This window comes from Phacochoerus africanus, chromosome 3 (genome assembly GCF_016906955.1).
Source record: "Phacochoerus africanus isolate WHEZ1 chromosome 3, ROS_Pafr_v1, whole genome shotgun sequence".
Classification (NCBI taxonomy): Eukaryota; Metazoa; Chordata; class Mammalia; order Artiodactyla; family Suidae; genus Phacochoerus; species Phacochoerus africanus.
Genome location: NC_062546.1, coordinates 83,811,393 through 83,838,410, shown reverse-complemented (window position 1 = coordinate 83,838,410; position 27,018 = coordinate 83,811,393). Strand labels below are relative to the sequence as shown.

The window sequence follows — 27,018 nt, the reverse complement described above, 5'->3', positions numbered from 1 at the left end:
GATGTCACAGGTTTGGTGACTACGCCATGTTCAGGAATCGTTGAGGCCATTGATACTGTATGGATGGTGTTTCCGACACTGTGCACACAAGCGGAACAGTGACGACTTAAGACTGCGACTCCTGTGTGTAGAATCAAGAGCATTTGTGCTTCTGTTTTATGTTTGCAGACTGTCCTCTTAGATCTATTCCACACCCATCCCAGATGGTTTAGGCGCAGAGGCATGGGATGCATCTCTAAAGTAAAGTCTGTCTGGGAAGGTGTCACATGGTAGAAAATAATACAAACACAATTTGGGATATAAGTTCCCCCAGCTGGGGTTATCAATTCAAAAAACCACTCATTTCCTGTATTCTTTTGTTCATTTACTCATTCACCCACCTATTCAAAAGAGGTTGATTACGGAGTGCCCATCCATAAGGATGCAGGTTTGATCCCTGGACTTGCTCAGTGGGTTAAGGATCTGGCCATGAGCTGTGGTGTAGGTCACAGACATGGCTTGGATCTGGTGTTGCTGTGGCTGTGGCATAGGCCATCAGCTACAGCTTTGATTCAACCCCTAGTCTGGTAACTTCCATATGCTGCAGGTGCAGCCCTAAAAAAAACAAAAACAAAAAAGAGGCTGATTAAGTACCTACTCTGTGCTAAATGGCCTTCTAGGTTCTTGGGGTTACAGAGCTCTATACAGGAGATACTAGAAGTTCAGCAAGGGTGATGCTTGTGAAAGATGACAAGTCTACAACATGGGTTCTCAGGGAGCTCCATGTCTAGAGTTCCAGGGAGACACTGGGCATGAGGTGCATTTTTTCACCTCTCTATTCAACAGACACCAGGCACCATGCTTGGTACTATAAATTTAAGGCTCACTCATGCTTTTAGCTTTCCCTCCCTGACAGTCAATGAAGTAGAGTTCTAGGTTCCAAGTCACAGTCTTGACCTTTACAAGGATTTCCAATGGGCCAAACTGGTACAGGGTGATGAGTAAGGGGACCCCAGAGAAGTGTGTGTGTTTGGGGGTGTGAATGCTGGGTGAGGAGGGCTCAGCCAGCACATGGAGAGGGGACAGAGGGGACAGTTCCCCTGGCAGCATTAATTCTCTTTTTTTTTTAAATTTTTTGAACTCTTTGCCACCATCATCACCTATTGTCTCTTAAGTTTCCCCTCCAACTCTGGATGTCTTTTAGGTTTTTTTTTTTTCTTATTTTTTTCAATTTTTTAGTTCAAAGCAAGCAGAGAGTCCTTGAAAGGATGGTTCTCCAGGTGTGTTCCATGGACCAGCAGCATCACTGTCACCTAGGAATGTATTATGAAAGTTTGGATCTCACCCTGTCTACCCCAAATTGGACACTGGGATATGTGGGGGACAGTAAGGATCCTACTTGGAGAAAATGGAGAAACCCCAATATTTTTGTGTCTTATCAGGGCAAGATAGAGTACACTAGTTTATTTTTATGCTTTTCAGAGCCTCTTTATGAGTGCTGGACATGGTGTTCAGAGGGCTGTGTTGTCATCTCAGTGCCATAGTAATGTTTCTTTGGATGCTGATTATGGTACAGCACCTCTGCTGTACATCGAGGGTGTGGGCCCAGGGGACCTCTTCCCCTACTCCTCCAGGGTCTCATTTCCATGCCGAGGTGTTAAAGGCTGAAAGAAGGCTGGACTACACTGAACATGGAGGAATCTCAGATGTGGGCTAGTCTGGATACTTCCTCATCACAGTTGGGTAGCAGCCCTAGTAGAAATAGTGACCAAGCCTCCTAATGCCAGGATTGGGAGAACCAGGGCAGCAGAAGTGGGAAGGGTCAAGGAAGGGCCCAGAAAGCCCTATGTCCTATTTCATTTAAAGCCATATGTAATTGATTCTATGTGCTTCCTCCCTCTCTTCTCATTGTGGGCACCACCAAAACCCCAAAGTGTGCCAGCACCAGGGCAAGTCGAGAGATAGTGAACAGGTTGAATATTGGCCAAGTAATGATCTAGAAGAGATAAGTGGGGTGGGGGGAGGTTGAGTAGGAAACACCAAGTGGCCCTGAGGGACAATAACCAGACTCCCTGAGTCCTGAGCACCTCCCTGGGTCCTCTCACATGTCAGGAGGACCGTATGGCACTTCCCACTGTGGTGCAATGAGATCTGTGGTATCTCTGCAGCTCTAGGACACAGATGCGATCCCTGGCCCAGCACAGGAGGTTAAAGAATCTGGCACTGTCACAACTGTGGCGTAGGTCACAATTGTGGCTTGAATCCAATCCCTGGTCTGGGAGCTCCATATGCCTCAGGGTGGCCAAAAAAGAAGAAAGAGGCCTGTGTGTGCCATCTCAGAGTAGATGAAGAACCCACAGCAAAAATGATAAAGATGGAAGAAACACAGGTCTCACCAATCCTGGTAAGTCACTTGACCACCTAGGCTTCCGTTTCTTCATCTATAAAGGGAATATAATTACACCCACTTTTCCTGTCTCATAGAAGCAAAAGAAAGGTTAAAGGAACTGAGGAGATATGGAAAAATATCATTATATCATTCTAAGTGGTGCTCTTAGGGCTTAGGAGAGTGAATGGCCATCCCATCATATTTAATCAGGGCACAGAATCTGGGTACAGATGGGAGGAAGCATTTGAATTACTCACAAGAACCCACAATGTCACTCAATAATTCAGGGAAAAAAGGAGAGCCTTGGGCCTTGGCTTTTATGCATTAAACCCACAACAAATTTGATGTAACATTAAATCTATCACAGGAGTGTTTAAGGAGGTCATTTTTCACACTCAGAACCAGCAGTTGGAAGGCATCCCCTCTCAGCCTCTCCTTACCTGGGTCTCTGCAGCAGCACTGTCAGCCCCCCAGGCTGGAAGTGGCCCACTGACCGTTGTGTTTTCAGCATATTCGAACGACGAGCAAGTCTGAGGCCCTGGCTCGGCTTCATTCTCCATCTGAGAATTGATTTTTCCTAAATGAGGGAGTGTATATGAAATCACAATATGAAATCAGCATTTTTCAACTCTTTACAAGTTTAGGGGGGAGGGGAGATATAATCAGAAATAAGCAAAAAGATCTGAACATGGTGGAAGCTTGGTTTTCCAACCTTTTGTTTCCTGCAAGTCTGTGCTAATAGAAATGTCTTCATAATTATGTGTACCTTTAAAAGATGTCTACCTTGGTGACCCACAGACAAGACTGTCCTTGGACCACTTTTCCACAAAATGTTGATAGACTTTTCATGTTAGAAAGAGTTCAATGGGCAAACTGCTTGGGAAACCCTGATTAGTCCTCTAGCAGTGCTATACAATAAATAATAAACGGTTCTTTTTTTGTAGGACTTCTCAGAGCCTTCATTGTGTTAATATGGACTGTAATAATTTCCAAAGGGAGGATGTGAATTCACAGCCTTTCCCAAACACATTGACCAGGGAACCCTGATTTTCCTAGAGTACCTCCAAAGCTCATTTTGAATAAGATGGCTTGCTCAGAGGCTCTTAAAGACATCTGCAAGGCAGTACTGCTTCTCAAGCTCTAATGTATGCCTTGGCTGAGCTTTTGTTAACACTGCAGATTCGGACTCAGTAGGTCTGGAGTGGGGTCTGTGATTCAGAATGGCTGTCAAGTTCCCAAGTGCTGCTGTCAGATGCTCCCATGGATTATATTTTAAATAGCTGGAGCATAATTAGCAGAGAATGATTAAAGAAAGTTCATCCATTACCCATAATAGTAGATTAACCTGCACAGTGTATTCCTTTTTTCATGTCAGAAATGTTGTGATCCTCCAGCCTCAATGATTATCAACAGGACATGCCTCTTAATAGCATTTTGCTTGTGACTAGAAGCAAAATAATTGTATTTTCATCAGCACCAGGAGATCTGTATAGTTATTTCCATTTTTGATATGGGGATAAGAGAATAACCAGTTCAAATGTGTATATGAAACAGGAAGTGACAATTCTAAACCACTTTTCTTGTGTTCCAGCTAGTTCCCTGTTTTTTAATTTTAATTTTAATTTTGTTTTATAATTTGTTTTTCATTAAAACCCAGGGTGGAGAGCTCTAGGAGCCCCGTGGCCGCTAGTGATCACTATTGTTACTACCTTTCTACCAGCCACCTGCTTTAGTCTCTTAACGAGAATCTGCACTGAGAACGGGCCAGTCAACCATTCCCCTGCATTTAGATGGTCTTATTTTTTTTTTTTTTTTGCTAGGGTTGCACCTGTGGCATATGGAAGTTCCCAGGTGAGGGGTTGAAATGGAGCTGCAGCTGCAGGCCTGCACCACAGCCACAGCAACACCAGATCTGAGCCACATCTGCGACCTACACCGCAGCTTGTGGCAACACCAGATCCTTAATCCATTGTGTGAGGCCAGGTATTGAGCCCATACCTCATGGCTACTAGTTGGGATCTTAACCCACGTTGGGAATTCCCAGATGGTCTTCATTTTTAAAATGAGTAACTAATGGCCACAGAAAAGAGAGAAGCCTTGGAAAGTTGGCCCTGCTTCCGGACCACAGTGACAACATCTTTAGCCGGAGAGGAAACTTTAGGATGGATGGCACAAAAATGTCCTGCAGTGTGTTGACTTTGCTCTCTACCACAGACTACTTTTTATAACTCTTTATGACAATTTAATTAAGACACAAACCTTAGAAAACTGGTGCAGTGAATACTAGCAGTGAGATCAGAACAATCTCCTTCCCACCCTCTTGTTATGAAGCAATTCAAGGCCCGCGGTTTCTGTTCAATTTGTTATAATGACAGTGTTTAATCATGGAGTCTGCTCGGCAGCCTGCTGCTGAATTGAGGTCACACATGTGACAATTCAGGCATGGAGCACATAATCTATAACTATGATTTCGCCCCTGAATCTCTGGAGGCTGTGTCATTCATTAACAATGCATTTATTTCAAAAGTAATATGCATTCCAGCCTTCTAAAATGGAGCCTTGGCTTGAGATGAGCAGAAGTTTTTAATGAAATATTTGTGGCAGTTAGTCTTACTGGATGGAGGAAGACCGCAGCCATGGGACTAGTCCAATCACATTTATTTTAATTTCTAATTTCTCAGAAGCTAATGATATAACCTCTACCTGTGGTTCCTTTACATCATCAAATCATAATGGAAAGTCTTCAGAATTCTAGTATGCTTATGCATATCAAAAAAGCAACTTGAGCTGTACAAGTTACAAGTTATTTAGTGTCATTCCGAGCTGCAATAAATACTTTCAGTCTTGAGGGAATGGTGGAAAACCTTTGACCCTCACCCTGGTCCTGCCTTTAATCATGAAAACTTGTTTCAGTTGACTGCAGCAAAGGAGGGTACTTCTCAGTGGGAAGGTTCCTTCCATTCAGTTGCAGTTAATGCACAATTTACTGCTAATATATCACACTACATTTTTTATAGTTCGACATATAAATACATTTGAATGGAACAGGAATATGTCAGAAGACATATGTTTCTGGTTAGAGGGCAAACAACATTTCAGCTCAATTTATGTCTTGGGCCTAAATTGGTCGATAGAGTTAAGTCTTAGGAGATAAAACCTGAAATGTATATTCTACATTTTTTTTCTTTATCAATTTATATATCCAGATACCTGTGCTTACATGCTTGTTTCCATTATGTGTATGTACACCCTTTTAATAATATTAAGAGTAGATAATGTTTATTTTTTTTTATTTTTATTTTTTTTACTTTTTTGGTTGAGGACATAAAGGGATTTCATGCATTCACATTTCCACTGGGCAGAGGTTACTGACTGACCTTCTGGTGGAAATCTTTTCTAGTACCTGTTTTCCATTTTTGTCAGTCAGCACATTATTTTGGTGAGAAAACAATCTAATTTGGAAGGTAACAGGCATTTTACCAGAGGAGGCTGGTTTGGGGAGGCGACTTTGAAGAGGGAGCATCCTTCTGGCAGTCACAATGGGGTCGGATGTAGAATGGACAATGGTGTTTTCTGCAGAGCTCTGGCTGTCTGCAGAGGAAGGCACTTCTCGTTCAAGGGTCTGGGCTTTTACGGAAGAAGCTGCAAAAAGGGCTGGCTGGAGAGGCAGGAGGGACTCAGCATCCTCGGGGGAGTCTGGCTGGCACATGTATCGTCCCGTTGAGCGATTTCCTGAGTCTGGGAGTGGGAAGGTTCCAATTCCACTGTCCAGTGTCCTCATCTGGCAGTTTGTTTCTAGACAGAGCCACACAGTGAGGATTAGAGACAGCTTACATCACAGGAGAAAAGGATCCTTGGCATGCATTGGATCTGGTCTGGAGGAAGGGGGATATCTAGAAGGAGGAAATACTATATATATATATATATATATATATATACACACACATATATATATGTGTATATATATATACACATATATATGTATATGTATGTATATATATATACACATATATATATATACACATATATATATGTATATGTGTGTGTGTGTATATATATATATATATATAGTCTTTTTAGGGCCACACCTGCGGCATATGGAAGTTCCTAGGCCAAGGGTTGAATCAGAGCTGCAGCTGCTGGCCTATACCACAGCCACAGCAATGCCAGATCTGAGCAGCAACTGCAACATACAGTGCAGCTCACAGAAATGCCAGATCCTTTAACCTACTGAGTGAGGCCAGGGATCAAACCTGTGTCTGCATGGATACTGTCAGATTGCTTACTGCTGAGCCTCAAGGAAACTCCCTAGAAGGAGGAAATACCATTAATGGTGTAATAAATTTCCAGTGAGTGGCATGAAACAGACGTTGGATTGAACATGAATATATTCCCTTCACACAGTATAAAGAAAGAAGGCCAGCCAGAATCACTGGTACATATACTCTGCATGGTTCTCTAGAGTTATAATAGAAATAGGACAGTCATTAAAGACCCAAATTTATTATTATTGTTATTTTTTTGGCCATGCCCATGCATGGCCAAAAATACTACATAGTTAATTCCTGAAATGTGATGATCACATTTCATATCTAAGCCAATGAGACAGCTTCCAAGATCTGCTTGTCATTCCAAACTCTCCTGTTCATCTTAGAATGAAACATCCTTATTAAAGTTTATATTAGCATCTCATTATAGGATTGAGGAAGAGGCACAACTTGGCACCTTTTAGGCAGGGTGGAGAATATAATGATGTTATTTTCAACAGGGTACTTTATGAAACAGTGGCTTTTAGAGTCTGGTCTCTGCTAATAACTGTGTGAACACTGCCTTCCACTGCCCTAAGATCCTTAACCCCCCAAAGTCTCAGGTTCCTTATAGAGTTGCTGTGAGATTAAAAATATGAGCACTGTGGAATCTCTTGATTTTTCTTTCTTTCTTTTTTTAGGTCCACACTTGTGGCATATGGAAGTTTCCAGGCTAGGGTTGAATCAGAGCTGCATCTGTGACCTATGGGGCAGCCTGAGGCAATGTCAGATTTTTAACCATCGAGGGAGGCCAGGGATTGAACCTGAATCCTCATGGATACTGGTCAGGTTCTTAACCTGCCGAGCCACAATAGGAACTTCAAACTCTTGGATTTAGAATGACACCTAGCATATGGTAGGATAGGTGGATGAAGGAAAGGATGAATGATGACATGTACAAACTGCCAGTTATAGTTATTAGATTTCAGTAGGTGTCTGATAGGATAAACTATTTGTTTCTCCTTAAGTACCTCTTCTTTAAGTACACCATCTCACCTGATGCTCAGCAATTAGTATCTGAACTTCAGAATCTGCCCATTTCCCCACCTTTCGCCTCAAAACCTCTTTTCTTTGGTTGAGTGGTAGAATTCTGGGAATTTCTTAACACTAAGGTGAAAACAAAGGGGTGGGGATGAGTACAGAGGTGGCTTTTGTAGGTTCTAGTAGGTTTGGTGATTGGTTTTAGAAGATGAAGTCCCTATCCCAAAAGAGGACTCAGGAGTTCCCATTGTGGTGCAATGGGATTGGTGGCTTCTCTGCAGCACCAGGATGTAGGTTTGATTCCTGGCCTGGCACAGTGGGTTTAAGGATCTGGTGTTGCTGAAGCTGTGCTGTAGGTTGCAACTGCAGCTTGGATCCCTGGCCCCAGAACTCCATATGCCATGGGGCAGCCAAAACAACAACAACAACAACAACAACAAAAACAAACAAACAAACAAACAAAACAAACCAGAGAGGACTCAGTCTCAGTCTCCAAAGGGATATTTAGTAAGAAGATACAGACACCCCTTCTCCAGCCTGGTGCCATTTAGGCATCTTACATGCCATCTGAGCTCAGAGATTGCTCACGGACAAGAGCATCCCTGAATCACATGGCTATCATCTGACTAGATCTTTCCCAGAACCACAGGGGCTAAGTTTTAGTTTCATTCATTTCAGGGCCTCCACTCGGGTCTGGCTTCCTCTCAACCAGCATTTCGGATTATTCATTATCTTCTCTATTCATTTTCTCCTCAATTACGCAGACTCAATTGCTGCAAAACAGGCTTTTGGAGAAATAATCAGCTGCTTGCATGGGAAGGCACTGCCAGAAAAAAAAAGACCCTCTTATTCAGAACTCTGTGTCCTTTCTTCATTTTAGCCTAGATATGTGACACTCCTCATATTTGACACATAAATGTGTTGCACTGGGGGCAAATTTGAAGTGTCTGAACTATTTCAGCCTCACAAAGGAGGAAGCGGATTGGAATCGACCCAGTCTTCAGAGATGGGGATCAAAGATTCACAGGATGTAACATCTGAGATGTGTCAGTCCCCCCTGTGTCCCAGGCTGCCTGCCATAATAATTTATTCCCGGCATCTTCAGGATGACTACCTCTAAACAAAAGGGTGCTCAGCATGGTGGGACATTAGGGGCACTTTTCCTTTTGCGAAGATGGATCATCAGGTTTGGCTGCTTATTACAGCTCCTACAAGCTCACTGCTTTCTTTGTGTCATCTCTTCATCTTCACAACCTTTTAAGGTAAGAACTCTGATTGCATCATGCAAATGAGAAATTATGGCTCAAAAAGGCTAAGTAACATACCCAAGGCTATTTGCTGTAAATAAAGAGCATGCATTTGAATCTAGCCTTGCATAACTGCAAGACCCTGCTCTTAGCCACCAAGCTATATTAATTCTCCTCCAAAGTTCTGGTAAATCCAGAAATGGGATCTGGTCAATTAACAGCCATGGAGGCAGCCATATGAGCTGAAAGTGCACAGAATGGTCCCCCACCCCTGGTCAAAGCACCCAGCTTCTCCTCTGGAACTAGAGTGGGCCCTGCATTCCAGCTGGTTCCCATGCTTCCCAGCCTGAGGTTGTATCCACTGTTGGCATTCCCAGCATCAGTACAGTTCCTCGGGTTCCTCCCACAATTGCCTTGAGACTTTCCCCTCTGGCCTCTTGGATCTCATCTGTACACTTCCATGCCAGGGGTTTTCTGGTGTTTCTCTTACCTCTCTCTGCTTGGTGACAGGCATTGCCTGTGAGAGCAATCTTTTTTTGGCTTTGTCTAAGAACTCTCTTCCCTCCAGCTATTTTACGGCACAGAGAACACTCCATTTAGTCCTTTCAAATGGAGACTCAAAAAGTAAAGTGGGATTCCTGGTCAGCTTTCCAGTAATTTTCTGGGAAAAGGTCCCCAGACACCAAAGCCCATGTATGTTGGACTGGCCTGTAACACCAGCCATGACACAGAGCAGGGAGGAATCTGGGGTAGGAAGAATGAAAAAGGAAGTCTAGCTCTGGTGTCCTTTTAAGGACATCAACATTTTGGGGGCATCTGTCCCTTTAAATTATTTTTCTTTTCCTCCATAATATTGCCAGAACCAGAATCTGTAAAACAGGACTTCTGGTATTCCTGAGTTCTCTGATTCTCTAAGAGTTGTGTGCACTGACATTAAACTCAGAAATCACCTGCTATTAAAGCCATCTTTTTATTTCTAAAAATTACAGGTGCCAAATGGAGTGAATTTGAAGGACTCATCTATAAGTACCTATGAAATGAGGTGTGGACAGTCAAGAACTCAGGCACCATATGCCAAGTTTCCCCCTCAAGCAAATTCTCCAGAATGTATAAACCTTTGAAAATTGAGTTTATATTGAAAATGCTGACACCTTCTTTATGTAGTTTCTTTAAAGCACTGTAAGTTTCTCACAGTTCATGAAAATATTGTAACTTGAAAACGCATTAAATATTGTACTTCTAAAGCCAGTTTTTTTTTCCTCAGGAAATCATAAGAACTCACAAAATAATTAAATGGCCCTCATCAGAATAAAGTTCAAAGGGACAAGCCAGCCTTGCACCAAGAATGAGTTGACTCAGTCTTTTTTTGTTTGCTTCATTTTGAAAAAAAGTTTTTAAAAATTATAGTTGATTTACAGTGTGGCACCAAATTCTGCTATATAGCAAAGTGACTCAGTCATACATATATATACATTCTTTTTAAAAATTATTTTCTATCCTGGTCTATCCCAGGAGATTGGATATAGTTCCCTGTGCTATATAGTAGGAATATGTTGTTTATCAAGTTGAGTCAGTGTTTTAAAAACTTTTTTTAAGTTATAGTTGATTTACAATGTTGTGTCAACTTTTGCTGTACAGCAAAGTGACCCAGTCATACATATATATACATTCTCTTTCGCATTCTGTTTTCCATCATGTTCTACCTCCAAGAGATTGGATATAGTTGCCCATTTTATACAGTAGGACCTTATTGCTCATCAATTCTTTTTTTTAATAATTGATTTTATTTTTATTTATTTATTTTTTTCTTTCTCTTCTGCATCATTTTTTTTCTTTTTTTCTAACTTGTTATTTCCCCAATATAATTTCTTTTTCCTACTGTACAGCAAGGTGACCCAGTTACACATACATGTACACATTCTATTTTCCCACATTATCATGCTTCTTCATAAGTGACTAGACATAGTTCCCAGTGCTACACAGCAGGGTCTCATTGCTAATCCATTCCAAAGGCAATAGTTTGCATCTACCAACTCCAAACTCCCCGTCCATCTCTCTTCCCCTCCCATTTGACAACAACTGTGTTCTCCATGACTCAATCGTGACCTCAACAAACCTAAGTTCAAGTTTGTGGCTCTGAGAACAGCTGCCAACAGAGCCTGGCTCATGAGCACAAAGGTTGGGTTGCTAGATGACCAGCAGGTTTCATTCTTCCAAGGTCACCCCTGATGTTTCTGATCCTAGTTAGCCCTCCCACCTACTTCTTGTCATCTCATTTGCCTTATATCTGCCTCTCAAAGCAAGGTTTCTCACTTATCACCATCACAATGTCCTAAAAGTTTCATCAGATGACTTGCAGTCCTTTTGAAGTCCTGGCACATGTGGGAAACATGCGGCTCACTGAAGAAAACACCAGCTTCCTCAGGACCACTGGCTACCTGAAAGCTGAGGGCTCAAGATCTCAGCACACCTGTGGTCCATTCAGGGCATGTCAGCATGGTCATAAATCTCTTACTTATACATAGAATGGATTCAGGACCTTCTTTTAATGTCACCTTGGACACATTCTTTAAAATTTTTTTTAAAAAATTATAGTTGATTTACAGTGTTGTGCCAATTCTGCTATAGAGCAAAGTGACTCCATTATCTATATATGTGTGTGTGTATGTAAACACACACACACATATTCTTTTTATATTCTTTTCCATCATGACCTATCCTAGGAAATTGGATATAGTTCCCTGTGCTATACAATGGGACCTTGTTGTTTATACATTCTAAATGTAAATATTTGTATCTACTAACCTCAAATTCCCAGTCCCTCCCTCCTCCTCAGCAACCACAAATCTTTTCTCTATGTCTGTAAGTCTGTTTCTGTTTTGTAGACAGGTTTATTTGTGCCATTTTTCTTTTCTTTTCTTTTTTTTTGGCTTTCTCTCTTTTTGGGCCACACCTGCAGCATATGGAGGTTCCCAGGCCAGGGGTCCAATAGCAGCTGTAGCCTCTAGCCTATGCCACAGCCACAGCAATGAAGGATCTGAGCCACATCTGCAACCTACACCACAGCTCAGTGGCAACACCGGATCCTTAACCCACTGAGTGAGGCCAGGGATCGAACCTGCATCCTCATGGATGCCAGTCAGGTTCGTTAACCGCTGAGCCATAATGGGAACTCCATTTGTGCCATATTTTATATTCCACCTATAAGTGATATCATATGGCGTTTGTCTTTCTCTGTCTGACTTACTTCACTTAGTATGAGAATCTCTAGTTGCATCCCTGTTGCTGCAAATGGCACTATCTCATCCTTTTCTATGACTGAGAGTATTCCATTGTGTATGTGTACCACATCTTAATTGGATACATTATCTCGCATTCCTCTAGCAGGCAAGGAGGTAGACAAGTTGTAGCCTCCTAGCAACTGATAGGAGAATTTCTGGCCTTCCTTTTTTGGAAAGAATGTTGAGAGTGCTTGGGTTAGGAATACTGCCTGGCCTCAGGGCTTCAATGAAGAGGTAAGTTACTGTGCCTGAGAGAGGGATGAGTCGGCTGTGGGTGAGCTGACAAGAAGGGTGAGTTCTGAGTGGGATGGCACCAGGGAAGACATTTTGGAGAGAAATTTCCACCAGAGGTTTATTTTTTTATTTTTTTATTTTTTTCCAACTGTTAACTTAGAATGTACACTAAAAAATCCCCACTCAGCTGATTAGTGAGCAGCAGCCCTCCTGCTCCTGGTACCTGGTGCTGCAGCAGGTGGCTTTAGTTTCCTCATCTCGATATTAGCTTATATAATCTCCATCAAAGGGGCATTCTGAGGACTAAAAACACAGCACGTAATAAACATACAGCACAATGCCTGGAACAGGTACATAGTTATTATACTCAGAAAATGGCAGCAATTCTCAAAGCAAGTGTTAATAGACTGCTAGCATCCTGGGGGCAGACTAGGTTTTTATTCCTCTGTTCAGAATTCCCATGTGAGTCCACTCTTGACTCTACATCCCCTTTATTCTACAGAACGGCAATTATATGCTGATAGAGCTGGTAAAAGTTATAGCCTGGGACAGTGTCTGGCTTATTCTCCAAGAGCTCAGTATAGCACCTGACACACAGCTCTCAAGGAGCACAATGAATAAAGTAGGTGGAAGAAAAACAGCCTTCCTCTTTAGAAAATTCTTCATGCAATTAAATTGAATATGAACCTTTCCTTTTGAAACCCCAATCTGCTGCTTTTGGTGCTCACTTCAGCAACCAGAGAAAATAGCTGACTTCCTTTTTATGTGCAGCTCTATTTCTCATACAGCCAGATGTTATTAATTCAGACAGCCGAGGGGATAAGATCATTCAGAATTATTGAATATTTTAAAGACAAATTTCTTAATACTTCCAAGCCTTTAGAGCAAGGGTCAGTGACCGAGATGAAGGATAGCACAAGGAATGGGGCTTTAACATCCTCCTCAGTACCTCCTCCCCACCTCAAAGCACCACTGGACCTGAAGGTCCCAGATCTGGCATTGTTCCCCTGGCCCTCATCCTCAGGGACTATAGATGCCAAGCTGAGTGTCAGCATTCCATTTAACATCAGTACCCATAGTAGCATGAGAACTAAGTTCTCACAGAAGCCAGTTCCTGGGAGCCATTCATAGTGAATAATTGAGATTACTCAGTAACTTCTTATGTCTTTACACAAAGCAATGAGGTTTTTCTCTTTTAAAACAGTTTGTTCTCTTCACTGGCTTGTCCTTGCATCTTTCCAAATTGCTTTGCACTATTCCTTTACCTTGTAACATAACCTATAAAAATAGCCACAAAGGGAAAAGTTTATTTCCAGCACTGTTTCAGTTAGTCTAAGTTTTCAAGTTAGGGGTTAGCTGAATTAGCAATGATTTTGAGTATTTGGGAAAGGCCACTAACTAAATTTTTCCTGTCTTCTCTTCTACAGATTAAAATATCTCAACTGTTTTTTTTTTTCCCCAAAGATCCTATCTCACAAATCTTTAATCACTTGAATGTGTAAACCCAAACTCTTGGTATCATGAATGTATTTGTCCAGAGAGATTATTATATAAGAGAGGTGTAAGCAAACCTGATGAGTTTCAAGTTATTCTGAATATTCAGAAGAATGAAGCCATAAGAGAACAGGCTTCAGAGATGGAAAGACCAGGGTTGTCTACCTAGTCTACCTGCTGGCTGTGACACAACAAGGGATTTTTGGGTGTGTTTTTTTTTTTTTTTCCTTTTTAGGGCCGCACCCACGGCATATGGAGGTTCCCAGGCTAGGGGTCCAATTGGAGCTACAGCTGCTGGCCTATGCCATAGCCTGCCACTCGAGATTTGAACCACATCTGCAACCTACACCACAGCTCCTGGCAATGCTGGATCCTTATCCCATTAAGCAGGGCCAGGGATTAAACCCACATCCTCATGGATGCTAGTTGGGTTCATTAACCACTGAACCATGATGAGAACTCCTCCTTAAGAGATTTCCAACCTAACAAAAGCATGTTGTGACCTTGACCAGTAGGACTTGCATCATTATAATCAGTCAAAATGATAATGACACAGCAGCAATCAGATCCGAGCCACATCTGTGACCTACACCACAGCTCACGGCAAAGCCAGATCCTTAACTCACTGATCGAGACCAGGGATCAAACCTACAAGCTCATAGTTCCTAGATGGATTTGTTTCCACTGCGCCATGACAGGAACTCTGTACAACAAGATTTTTAAAAACTATTCTAACTTCATATAATTAGAGTTCATTGGAACGGTACCGTGCTCCTTACAAAGTAGCTGCTTGGTAAGTTTTCAGAAGGGGTTGTCAGGGAGAGGTGAGGGCCCCTGCAGGTACATGATACATACACTGTTGCCTAATCAAAGGAAAACCAAACTTTCACCTGTGTGGTTAGTGTCCTACTGCAGCACTTGAGTACATTTCACTAAACTACTACCTGGTTATTTCCTAAGCAAGTATCACGTGGCAACCCTTTCCTTAGGGGTTAGTTGATCCCATAGTTAATAAACAATTATAAATATGGAGCAAAGTACTTGGAGCTGATCATAAGCTCCCTCATGTATAGAAAGGGTGGAGTCCATGTTATCAAAAAATTCATTGTGGAGTTGGCACTCAGCAGGCTTTTTTGGGGGGCTGCATGCATAGCATATGGAAATTCCAGGGCAGGGGTTGAACCCGTGTGTGGCAGTTGCAAACTGTGCCACAGCCAGATCCTTATCCTGCTGAGCCACAAGGGAACTTCTTGAAAGGCTTTTTTCAAACCTAACCAAAGGATGTTTACCAATTCTCCTTTGTTCACAGACTTACCACATTCTCAAAGAATACCCCCAAATCAGTAAGCCATGACTTTCAGTTAGTGAATGTACAGCCTGTCTATCCTATAAGGTTACGTTTGGGGCAACGACCTACCTTCTCTCATATATTCAAACTACTTTAGAAGTCACATTTTCCCCTTTTCCCACACTCATAAATTCTAGGGAAGTAGAAAACTTTAAAACCTAAACTCTTTTTTACTTTGAGAACTTAAATCACATTTACAAAGTTTCAGCCAAATATGCAGTGAAGCCCCAACACAATTTACCAGCCAGAAAGAGCTAATTCATACTGTATTATTAATTGGCATTCTTTCTTATAATACAATTGGTCATGTAAATAAGTCTTTGTATGAGTTCTCTCCAGGTTCTGAAACATCTTTAAGCTGCGTGTGGTATTAGCAATAGAAAACTAAACTACAGATGGGGGAACAGATCTCTTTATTTTCATATACTTCTCTTCATCTGTATGGTTAAAATAAGCTAAAAACAAAAAACCAAAAACCAAAAACCAAAAAAACAAAAACCTAAGCCTGTTGCCAAAGCCACATCAATTACATGTAGGTTTTTCATTCTAAGGTTAACATGTGGTTTTGTTGAAGTAATCCAAAATGATGGTATTGGCTATTTATTCACAAACATTGGGTTACTTTTGACTGTCGCATTAAGATGAACTTCTGGAAATGTAAATTCATTTTGATGGCTTCAGAATGCATGAGAATACTTAGCTTCTAAGTTCAAAGTGCATTTAAGTTTTCCGAGATGTGAAAAGTGTATAGGAGAATGTGAATTTGTTTTCTAATCCTTTCTGTTTTCTTTGATATAAAGGGAGACTGGCAGTTTGGAGGTCTGGTATACTGGTACATACAGAGAGACTATGAGAATAAATGAAGGGAATTAATATGGCTAAAACCTTTATAAAAGCAGATCATAAAACTCCTTTGTCAAGGTGAGGGACAAGTTATTTAAGCCAATATAAAAGACATGTCACCTCAGGCTGGATTGGTATCTGGCAAACCCAATGTTCTGTCTGACAGTAGTAGAATCACATAAAATATTAGTGGGTATGACTTAAGGATATGAACTGAAAAAGGTCAGAAATGTGTTACAAATGCCCATGCAGACCATGAATACACAGAAATCCTTCTTGAATTTACTTAATTATTCAGCTGGTATAACACCCAAGAAAAAATTCCTTAAGTTTGCTTTAACATGTGTTCCTTCCTGTCATTGACACTAAGACAAACTCTTCTATGGTTTTGGGTATGGTTCTTGATCTAGGATTCTGAGATTTGTTATGCAACTTTCCAAACATTCTTAGTTTTATAAATTTTCATCATTATATTCTTAACGCTCTGGACTGAACAGTCTTGAGATCATCACATAACTCCTCATGTCTGGCTAGGCTACGATGCCTGCCTTGTGAAACAGTGGCCAGACTTGCAGGGAATATTTACTGTGATACATAAGAGTAGACTAATGTGATCACTACAGTTTCAAAACCAGCCATCTGCTTGACTTGGTCAGGTGCTCTAGGAACAGAGTTGGATCCTGGATTCCTGCATCTAGTTTTGGGACTCATCGCTTCCAGATCTAAGTCCTGTTTATGAGAGTACAACAGATTCCTTCTGAGTCCTCACAGAGCAATGATTCCACTTAACCACTTTCCTATTCATGTGTCAAAGTCTTCTCCTCCTCAGATATTTTTCTAACTGGAAAAAAAAACAACTTAATTTTATTAGTAAAACTTTCTAGAGTACCATAAAAATGTAGAATCACAACAGTTCCTGCTCTGATTGTCATTTTTGTCTTTTTTTTTTTTATAGTTGATTTACAATGTTCCTTCAATTTATTTTTTTTTCTTTTCTTTCTTTCTTTCTTTCTTTTCTTTCTTCTTTCTTCTTTCTTCTTTCTTTCTTTCTTTCTTCTTTCTTTCTTCTTTCTTTCTTTCCTTCTTCTTTCTTTCTTTCTTCTTTCTTTCTTTCTTCTTTCTTTTCTTTCTTCTTCTTCTTTCTTTCTTTCTTCTTCCTTCCTTCCTTCCTTCCTTCCTTCCTTCCTTCCTTCCTTCCTTTCTTTCTTTCTTCTTTTTCCTTTTCCTTCCTTCCTTCCTTCCTTCCTTCCTTCCTTCCTTCCTTCCTTCCTTTCCTTCCTTCTTTTTTCATTTTAGGGCTGCACCTACAGCATATGGAAGTTCCCAGGATAGGGGTCAAATTGGAGCTGTAGCCATTGGCCTACGCCACAGCCACAGCAACACAGGATACAAGCTGCATCTTTGACCTACACCACAGCTCACAGCACTGCCAGATCTTTAACCCACTGAGAGAGGCCAGGGACCAAACCTGTGTCCTCGTGGATACTAGTCAGGTTTGTTACTGCTGAGCCACAATAGGAACTCCCCCTTCAATTTTTGCTATATAGCAAAGTTACTCAGTCATACATATATATTTTTTCATCATTTGTCTAATTGAAGAAATACCCATTTATCTCTCCCTTTTGTTTCCTGTAGTCCTTGCTCATCTGATATCCATGGCAAAACTGCTCTATCTTTAACCTTCCAATCTAATGATAATTTGGCTATTTACTTTTATCTTCTTTTTTCTTTCTTTTTAGGGCTGCATCCCAGGCACATGGAGATTCCCAGGCTAGGGGTCGAATTAGAGCCACATCACCAGCCTATGCCACAGCCACAGCAATGCCAGATCTGAGCTGCATCTGTGACCTACACTGCAGCCCATGGCAATGCCAGAAATTTAACCCACTGAGCAAGGCCAGGGATTGAACCCACATCCTCACAATCACTAGTCAGATTCATTTCCGCTGAGCCACGATGGGAACTCCATGCTTGTATCTTTTTTAAATCCACTTTCGGGCTGGTGCTTATAAAAGGCATATCAAAGATCTAAAGAGATGATGTTTACCGATTCTCCTTGGCTCACAGACTTATATGCTCGGATCACACTCCCAAATTAGTAAGTCACAATTCCCCCTTAGAGAAGATACAGCATATTTATCCTAAAAGGTTATTCTTGTATCTGTTCAGTGATCTCTGACCCTGGACCTCCCCGCCCCCCACCAGATTCACTTCATCTCTATCTGCCCTGCCAAAAAGAAGTGAAAAGTTGAACAATTATCCAATGAATCTGATAGATGCAGATGGCTACTAGGGGTAAATCTATCTCTTTAAGTTTCTAAAACTCCATATCAGGTTTGCTGAATTATAGGACAACTGCCTCTACTCTCCATTTTACCTGCCTGGATAACATCTGCTTTGATAAGGCAAGTGAGGGAAGGGAGGAAAGAAAATAAATTGGAGGTAAGGCGCTGCAGGAAGAGAGTCAAAACAGCTGTAGTAGGTAGGAAGCATATAAAAATAGAAGCATCAAGAGATTCAGGACCTATAAAATTAGCAACAGATAAAAAAGTTATTAAAGATATTTGCCAGGGCTAAAGCATCCTATCTATTATTACCCTAATTTCTTTTTTTCTTTTTAGGACCATACCTGTGGCATATGGAAGTGTCCAGGTTAGGGTTTGAACCAAAGCTACAGCTGCCAGCCTATGCCACAGCCACAGCAATGCCAGATTTGAGTTGTGTCTGTGACCTACACCATGGCACACAGCAATGCTGGTCCTTAACCCACTGAGTGGAACAAGGAATTGAACCTGTATCCTCATGGATAATAGTTGGGTTCATTACTGCTAAGCCACAATGGAAACTCCTTATTAATCTCATTTTTTAAATGAAAATTTTAGATACTTTAAAATTATAAATTGTTTCAGTTTCTTTTTTATTACTGTAATTACCAGTATTTTAAAAAGGGACCCAGAAAGATAAGAATTTAAAGCTAATAGGGGAGTTCCTGTCGGGGCGCAGTGGTTAACGAATCTGACTAGGAACCATGAGGTTGCGGGTTCGATGCCGGCCCTTACTCAGTGGGTTAACCATCCGGCGTTGCCGTGAGCTGTGGTGTAGGTCGCAAATGTGGCTCGGATCCCGCGTTGCTGTGGCTCTGGCGTAGGCTGGCAGCTACAGCTCTGATTGGCCCCTAGCCTGGGAACCTCCATATGCCGCGGGAGCGGCCCAAGAAATGGCAAAAAAGACCAAAAAATAATATATATATATATAAATAAATAAAAATAAAGCTAATAGGTAGGTGTTTTTCTCCATTTGTGTCTATGTTTATTCATTACTAATGATTTTTCAAATTGTATGCAGAAAGGAAAAAAGCTTAAGTCTTCATACCCTGAAACTTTTAAAAAATATTCATTTTAACATGACTTGCTTGGTTCAGGATTTTAATTATTATAAGGCAATCTATTTTAAGTGGATATTCAAGCATCATTTATTTTTCTTTTATGTGGCTAGTGCTGAACTGCGGGTGAAGAGAAGGCTGAAGTAGATATGAGCCTATCTTTCCATTTCAGCTACCACTCACTCTCTACTCTCCAATATTCCATGGTTGTTTCTACAGGAAGATAATAAAGAAGTAATGAAATCCAACAGACCAAAGGATATGAATGTGGGTAAAAACAGAGAGAGATTTTTGCTTCTGTCCATTAAGGATTAACTGTAACAAGAATACACATACCCTGTTAAACACTATTTTCAGACATGGAACAATAAGCAGCATAGAATTTGATATTTGAATCAAATAAGACAAATAAAGTGAGCTTTATCATCTCGGCAGCCAACTACCTGGTGATGGTTTCCAGACTGAAATGTTGGGGAAATAAATTTGAACAGAATCTGGAGGTCCTACTAAACTGAAGAAGTATATACAGATGCAGGCACACCTGTGTGTGTGTGTGTGTGTGTGTGTGTGTGTGTGTGTGTGTGTGTAGTGTAGGGGGAGTCAAAGCAGCTAGAATTTGCAAGATTATATGTTGGAAAGAAAGGATAAAAGGCTTCCTTCAGCTATGTATTAACCTACACATGCATGAGGTGAAATTCATGAGGTCAGAAAAGCAATGACTACGAAGCAGTAGATTAAATAATTTCTTGAGCTCATATAAGGCTGAAAATAGTTTACATTTTTGCCATCCAGAGGATAGGCCTTCCAAAAAATGGACCATATGGTAGAGTCCTAAGAAGGGTCATAGCAGTGAGGCTTAATTACATCCAGAATAAAAGTTCCATTGGATTTGAAATAATACAACTTAAGAGAAAGTCTTGAAAAAGAAAACCAATCTGCAAATAACTTAAACCCCAAACAAAGTCCAACAGTATTTATAGGAATACAATTAAATCCAGCACTCAATGATGTAAGATGTACAGTCTCTCGCATCCAATCAAAATTCACCACCAAGTATGAAGAGAAGCAGAAAAATATGAATCATATCCAGGAGAAAAATTAATCAAAAGAAACAGAGACAGTAATGAGAGATAATGAAACTAAACAAGGACTTAAAAATATTGTAGATGTCATGAATATGTACAAAGGTATAAAGTAAAATTTGAATACAATTAGGAGCTATTAAAATAATAAAAACACACAAATAGAAATTGTAGTCAGGAAAAGCTACATTTCAGTAAAAAACACACTATACAGAATTAATTGCAGAATAGCAGAGCTATTACATATATAGGAAAAAAGATCAGTAAATTTTTAAACATAACAAAATAAATTATCCAAAATAAAGCACAAAGAGAAAAGAGACTTAAAGAAATAGACCATCAATGACCTGGAAGTCAATAAAAATAGTGTAAAATACATATAATTGGAGCCCCAGAAGGAAAGAAAAGAAACAAAGGGGGGAAATTACGTGAAGAAATAACTAATAATGTACATATTTGATAAAAGACACTGTAAGCCCCAAATCAAAGAGGCTCAACTAATGTCAACCAGAACCAACCGAGATTATATGGAGAAAACCACACTAGGCCCATCATAATAAAATTGCTGAATATCAGTGCTAAAGCCAAACTTTTAAAGCAACTGAGAATAAAGATACTTTGAGAACAAAGATAAAACCGACAGTAGGTTTCATGCTGGAAACTACATAAGCCAGAAGAAAGATAAATAACATCTTTAAAATCCTGAGGGGAGGAAATCCACAAAACCTGTTCAACTTTTAAAAATTAATTATAATCAACTTTCCAAATAATTTAAAAACCCAAGGAAAGATATATGCTTTTCAAACTAACAAAGGCTGAGGGAATTCATTGCCAGAGGATTTTATTATTTTAGTATCATCACAAGCAGATAAAAATAGGTATCAGGTAGAAATCTGACATATGCAATAGAATGAAGAGCACAAGGAACAGCAAGTATGTGCTGTATATAGAGTATATTTTTCTTATTTTTTTAAATCCCTTTAGGATATAATTCATCAAAGAAAATATAAAAATATATTGCAGGGTTTCTAACATATGTAGAACTTAACGACACAATAATAGCATAAAGGGTGGGAGGGGTTATAAGAACGTCATCTGTAATGCAGATAGATGCATTACTTATTGACTGTGCTAAAGATGTAATTACACTACATTTCGACATTAGTTCAATCACTAAAACAAACAAACCAAAAAGCCCCAAAGACGTAGTGCTAATAAGATGCAAATGGAGATAAAGTGGAATCATAAAAAATACTCAATTCCAAAGAAGGCAGAAAGAGCCTGGGGAGAGGGAGGGCCCAGGCTCCCTGAGGGCAGCTCCCAGAGAAAACATTGAAAAGAAATTGTCCGTGACCTGATGCACTTGACTATGTGGAAAATAATATTGAGAGGGGCCCTGCAATTTTGTTGGAGACTTTGGCATCAACCATCAGTACACAGAAACCTAAGATAATTGGGAGAAAATTAATGTGAGAAAAAAATTATAAGCTGTACAAGAACTCAACTGGGATCATATTACACTATGAGTAATATAATTAATTCATCAGTGAACAGTATTTACATAATCATAAGGGTATAAACAACACATATGAAGCTGACCAGAATCTATAATATAATTTTTTGGAAGAAATAAGGAAAGAAGAAAGGGTTAAGAATATGAATTCAGGAACTCCCGTCGTGGCTCAGTGGAAACAAATCTGACTAGTGTCCATGAGGACACAGGTTTGATCCCTGGCATTGCTCAGTAGGTTAAGGATCTGGCATTGCCCTGAGCCATGGTGTAGGTTGTAGACATGGCATTGCTGTGGCTGGGGCGTAAGCCAGCGGCTATAGCTCTGATTCAATCCCTAGCCTACGAACTTCCATGTACAGCGAGTGTGGCCCTAAAAAGCCAAAAAAAAAAAAAAAAAGAATCTGAATTCATAACCTCCCATAATAGTAGGTCAACAGGTAAATTTACATGTTGGAAAACTCAAGAATGGCAGTGTAAATGCATCATTTCAGTATACAGAGGGGAAAGGACAGAAGAAACAGCTGGAAGACTAAAAATGCTACAGGTGGTGGAGCTGGGGGCTGTGATGATTGTGGCAGAGAAGCCTGTTTTTATTATAAATCTTAGAGAATTGTTTGAACTTTTAAAAGGAGATTGACATAAAAATTAAATTGACAGAACAAAAACAAAAACAAAAAACAAAAGAAGGCAGAAAAGGAGGCAAAAGTATAGAGAAAAGATGAGACAAATAAAATACATATTAAGATGGTAGATTTATTTATTTATTCTTTTTATGGCCACACCTGCAGCATATGAAAGTTCCTGGACTAGACTGAATCCAAGCTGCAGCTGAGTCCTACTCCATGGTCGTGGCAACACCAAATGTAGCAGATCCAAGCTACATCTGCAGCCTGCGGCAATGCTGGATCCTGAACCAACTAAGTGAGGTCAGGGATTGGATCCACATCATCACAGAGACAATGTCAGGTCCTTAACTCACTGAGCCACAATGGGAACTCTAAGATAGTAGTTTTAAATCCAACCATTTATGTTACATTAAATGGCCTAAACATCTTAATTAATAGGCTGAGGTCGTCAGATCTGATTTAAAAAAAATTAAGAACTAATTATACAGTGTTTAGAAAGAAATCTATTCTAAATATATTCATGGATCAGAATATTCTATATTTTTGGATGTCAATTCTCTCCAAACTGATCTATAGATTCCATGGGTTCCTAATCAAAATACTATCACTGGACAGCTACATGTAAAAGACTGAAATTAGAACACTTCCTAACACCATACACAAAAATAAACTCAAAATGGATTAAAGACCTAAATATAAGATGGGATACTATAAAACTCTTAGAGGAAAACATAGGCCAAACACTCTCCAACATAAGCAACAGAAATATCTTCTCAGATCCATCTCCTAGAGTAATGATAGTAAAAACAAAAATTAAAAAAATGGGACCCAATTAAAAATTTCTGTACAGCAAAGAAAACGCTAAACAAAACAAAAAGGCAACCCACAGAATGGGAGAAAATATTTGCAAATGAAGTGACCGACAAGGGATTAATCCCCCAAATTTATAAACACTTCCTTCAGCTCAATACCCAAAAAACAAACAACCCCATCAAAAGATGGGCAGAAGATCCAAACGGACAATTCTCCAAAGAAGACATATGTATGGCCAAAAAAACACATGAAAAGATGTTCAACATCACTCATTATTAGAGAAATGCAAATCAAAACCACTCTGAGGTACCACCTTACACCAGCCAGAATGGCCATCATCAAAAAGTCTACAAACAATAAATGCTGGAGAGGGTGTGGAGAAAAGGGAATCCTCTTACACTGTTGGTGGGGATGTAAATTGGTGCAACCACTGTGGAAAACAGGATGGAGATTCCTCAGAAAACTAAAAGTAGAATTACCATTTGATCCTGCAATCCCACCCCTGGGCATCTATCCAGAGAAAACCATGACCGGAAAAGACGCATGTACTCCAATGTTCATTGCAGCCCTATGTACAATAGCAAGACATGGAAACAACCTAAATGCCCATTGACAGAGGAGTAGATAAATATGTGGTATATATACACGATGGAATATTACTCAGCCATTAAAGGAAGGAAGTAATGGCATTTGCAGCAACAGGGATGGACCTAGAAATTATCATGCTAAGTGAAGTCAGTCAGACATACTGTATTATTAATTCCATTAACATTAAATTCTAGGAACCAACATAAAATGCTATCACTGACATATGGAATCTAAAAAGAGGACACAATGCACTTCTTTCAGAACAGATATTGACTCACAGACTTTGAAAAACTTATGGTTTCCAAAGAAGACAGGTTGGGTGGTGGGGGATGGGCTGGGGGTTTATGATAGAAATGCTATAAAATTGGGTTTTTATGACCTTTGTGCAACTACAAATGTAATAGAATTCACTGAGTTAAAAAAAGTACTATCAGGCTTTTTTTTACAGACATTGAAAAGCCAATTCTAAAATTATTTAGAAATGCAAACATTTTTTAAAAAGTAAAACAACGTCAGAAGACTGACACTATATACTACCTGAATTTTATCTGGCTATAGTAATCAAGAGAATGTGGTACCGGGCAAGGATTTGCATAAAGATCTGTCGAACAGAGAGACACTCCAGAAATAGACTCACAAATATATTGTCAATTGATTTTTGACAAAGATGACAAGGTAATTTAATAAGGGAAAGATAGTGTTTCAAGAGTAAAGGTACTGAAAACACTGAATATTCATAAAGAGAAAAATGAACCTCACCCCTTTCTTTATACTAAATACAAAAATTAATGCACAGACAGAAACAAGAGTGAAAATCATAAAAGTTCTAGAAGAAAGCAGAGAAGAATATCTCTGTGACTTTGGATTAGGCAGCAATTTCTTAAACAGAACTAAAAAACATGAACCATAAAATTAAAAAACAAGTTACACTTGATCAAAAGAAAAAAACTTTCTCTTTGAAAACATTGTCAAGAAAATCGAATGGCAAGGAACGTGCTGGAAGAATGTAGCAAAATTCTTTCTAATAAGGCATCTGTATACAGAATTAAAAAGATCTCTAATGCAATGATGACAAGCAATTCAATACAAAATACTGAGCAAAACTTTTGAACATGTACGTCACCAAAAAGACCCCCCGGGTGGAAAATAAACATAGGAAAAGATGTTCAACATCATCAGACATTAGGGAGATGCAAATTAAAATCACAATGAGATATCACTACAGTCCTCTAAAAATGGCTAAAATCAAAAAGACGAAGAATATCAACTGTTGGTGAGGATGTGGAATAAGATGAACTCTTATACATTGTTGGTAGGAGTGCAGAATGGTAAAACTACTTTGGAAAAGAACTTGGCAAGTTCTTGTAAAGTTAAACATATACTCGTCATAGGATCCAACAGTAACACTCTTACCCTAAAGAAAGGAATATATTTCCACCCTTAGACTCATACACAAATGTGTATAGCATACGCATCATAGCCCAAACTGGAAGTAACTGAAATGTCCACCAGCTAGTGAATGGATATGCAAATAGGTATGTTTATGCAATAAAATGCATATCAGCAATAAAAACACAAGACCAAAACCACAACTGAGGATATGTACAACAACAGAGATGGTTCTCTAAAACATTATGCTAATTAAGAGGCCAACCCTCTAATATTACATACTGTATTATTAATTACATTAACATTAAATTCTAGGAAAGGCAACAGTAGAGTGACAGGAAGCAGATCAGTGGTTACCCAGGCCCAATAGAGCTGAGAGAGGTTTGGATGGAAAGGAGTACTTTACATGAGGAATACTTTGGAGTGATGAAAATGTTATATAGCTTAGTTGTGGTAATGGCTACTCAAACATACATATTAATCAAAACTCACTGAACTGTACAGTTGGAATGGGTCCATTTTGTATGTAAATTATACCCTCAATATACCTGATTTTAAATATTATGGGCCCAACCTGCCAATCAAGATTTAAGGAAATCCCAGAGTACAAGCAATCCTGGTTGAACATGGCTGAAGAGGGGAACTCAGCTTTCCCCATGTATAATCTTGAATAATCTTTAGAAGCATCTGAAAGTGATGATGGAGGAAGGGTCTTCGGGAATCACTAGGAAGCAAAACTGGGGTTATTCCTTAATCCTAGATCCAGGCAGCACACAAAAGGCTTTGTGTATTCCTTCACCTTTTTAACAATCTCTGGAAGTAGCTACCATTATCTGCATGTAGCAGAGGAGGAAAACAAGGCCTGAGAAGTGAAGATGGTCATTGGACGAAGTACAAGTCCAACTCAAAGCTCAGGCTCCCTTTGTTCATCAACCCACCTCCCAGTAGGTTTGGGGATCCCCAGTATCAAAGAGCCTGCCAGGGACTCTGTAGCCCTGTTCTTCTTTAGCTTGGGGGTTAGTGCCCAGACCCTTGTTTCCCTGGCTCTGTATCCTAGACTCCTTTGCAGTGAGCGTCCGTAATGAGCAGAGCCATTAAATCATGAATGTATAAGCAGCCTAGACATTCTCTGTGTCGATGCATCTGACCTTCATCATATCTCATGTTTCTGCAGCATAACATCTGCTGACTGCTTCCTGCACGGCAAGTAGCAAGTACTTTACTTGCATCAGGTTACTATGCAATATGCAATGGACACATTTTACATGAGGAAACTAAGGTTTAAGGAAGTTAATAAAGTTGGCCATGGCCATGTAAGCTACAAGTAGAAGAGCCAGGATTTGGACCAACACCTATATAAACCACAAAGCTTGCAAACTTGACTGCTATGTGGTTCCAGTATTGTCTTCTGCGTTCTATTTACTAAGCCATCAGAACGAGTGAGTGAGTGAGGATGCTTTTGGTGGAAAGTAACACCTTAAGCAGAAAGTATTCATCATCTCGAAGTTCAGCATTAGTGTGA

At 39.9% G+C, this 27,018-nt stretch overlaps 1 protein-coding gene across 5 annotated transcripts in view; it reads right to left on the bottom strand.

Moving 5' to 3' along the window:
* NCKAP5 (NCK associated protein 5) overlaps window positions 1–27,018 on the bottom strand; it is a 1,086,741-nt gene that overhangs the window by 57,814 nt on the left and 1,001,909 nt on the right. For all 5 annotated transcript variants that reach the window (XM_047772074.1, XM_047772077.1, XM_047772075.1 and 2 more), the window contains 2 exons: window positions 5,849–6,163; window positions 2,809–2,945 (listed from right to left, as the gene is read on the bottom strand). In XM_047772074.1, coding sequence (XP_047628030.1) covers window positions 2,809–2,945; window positions 5,849–6,163 — 452 coding nt within the window. The remainder of the gene's footprint in view (window positions 1–2,808; window positions 2,946–5,848; window positions 6,164–27,018) is intronic.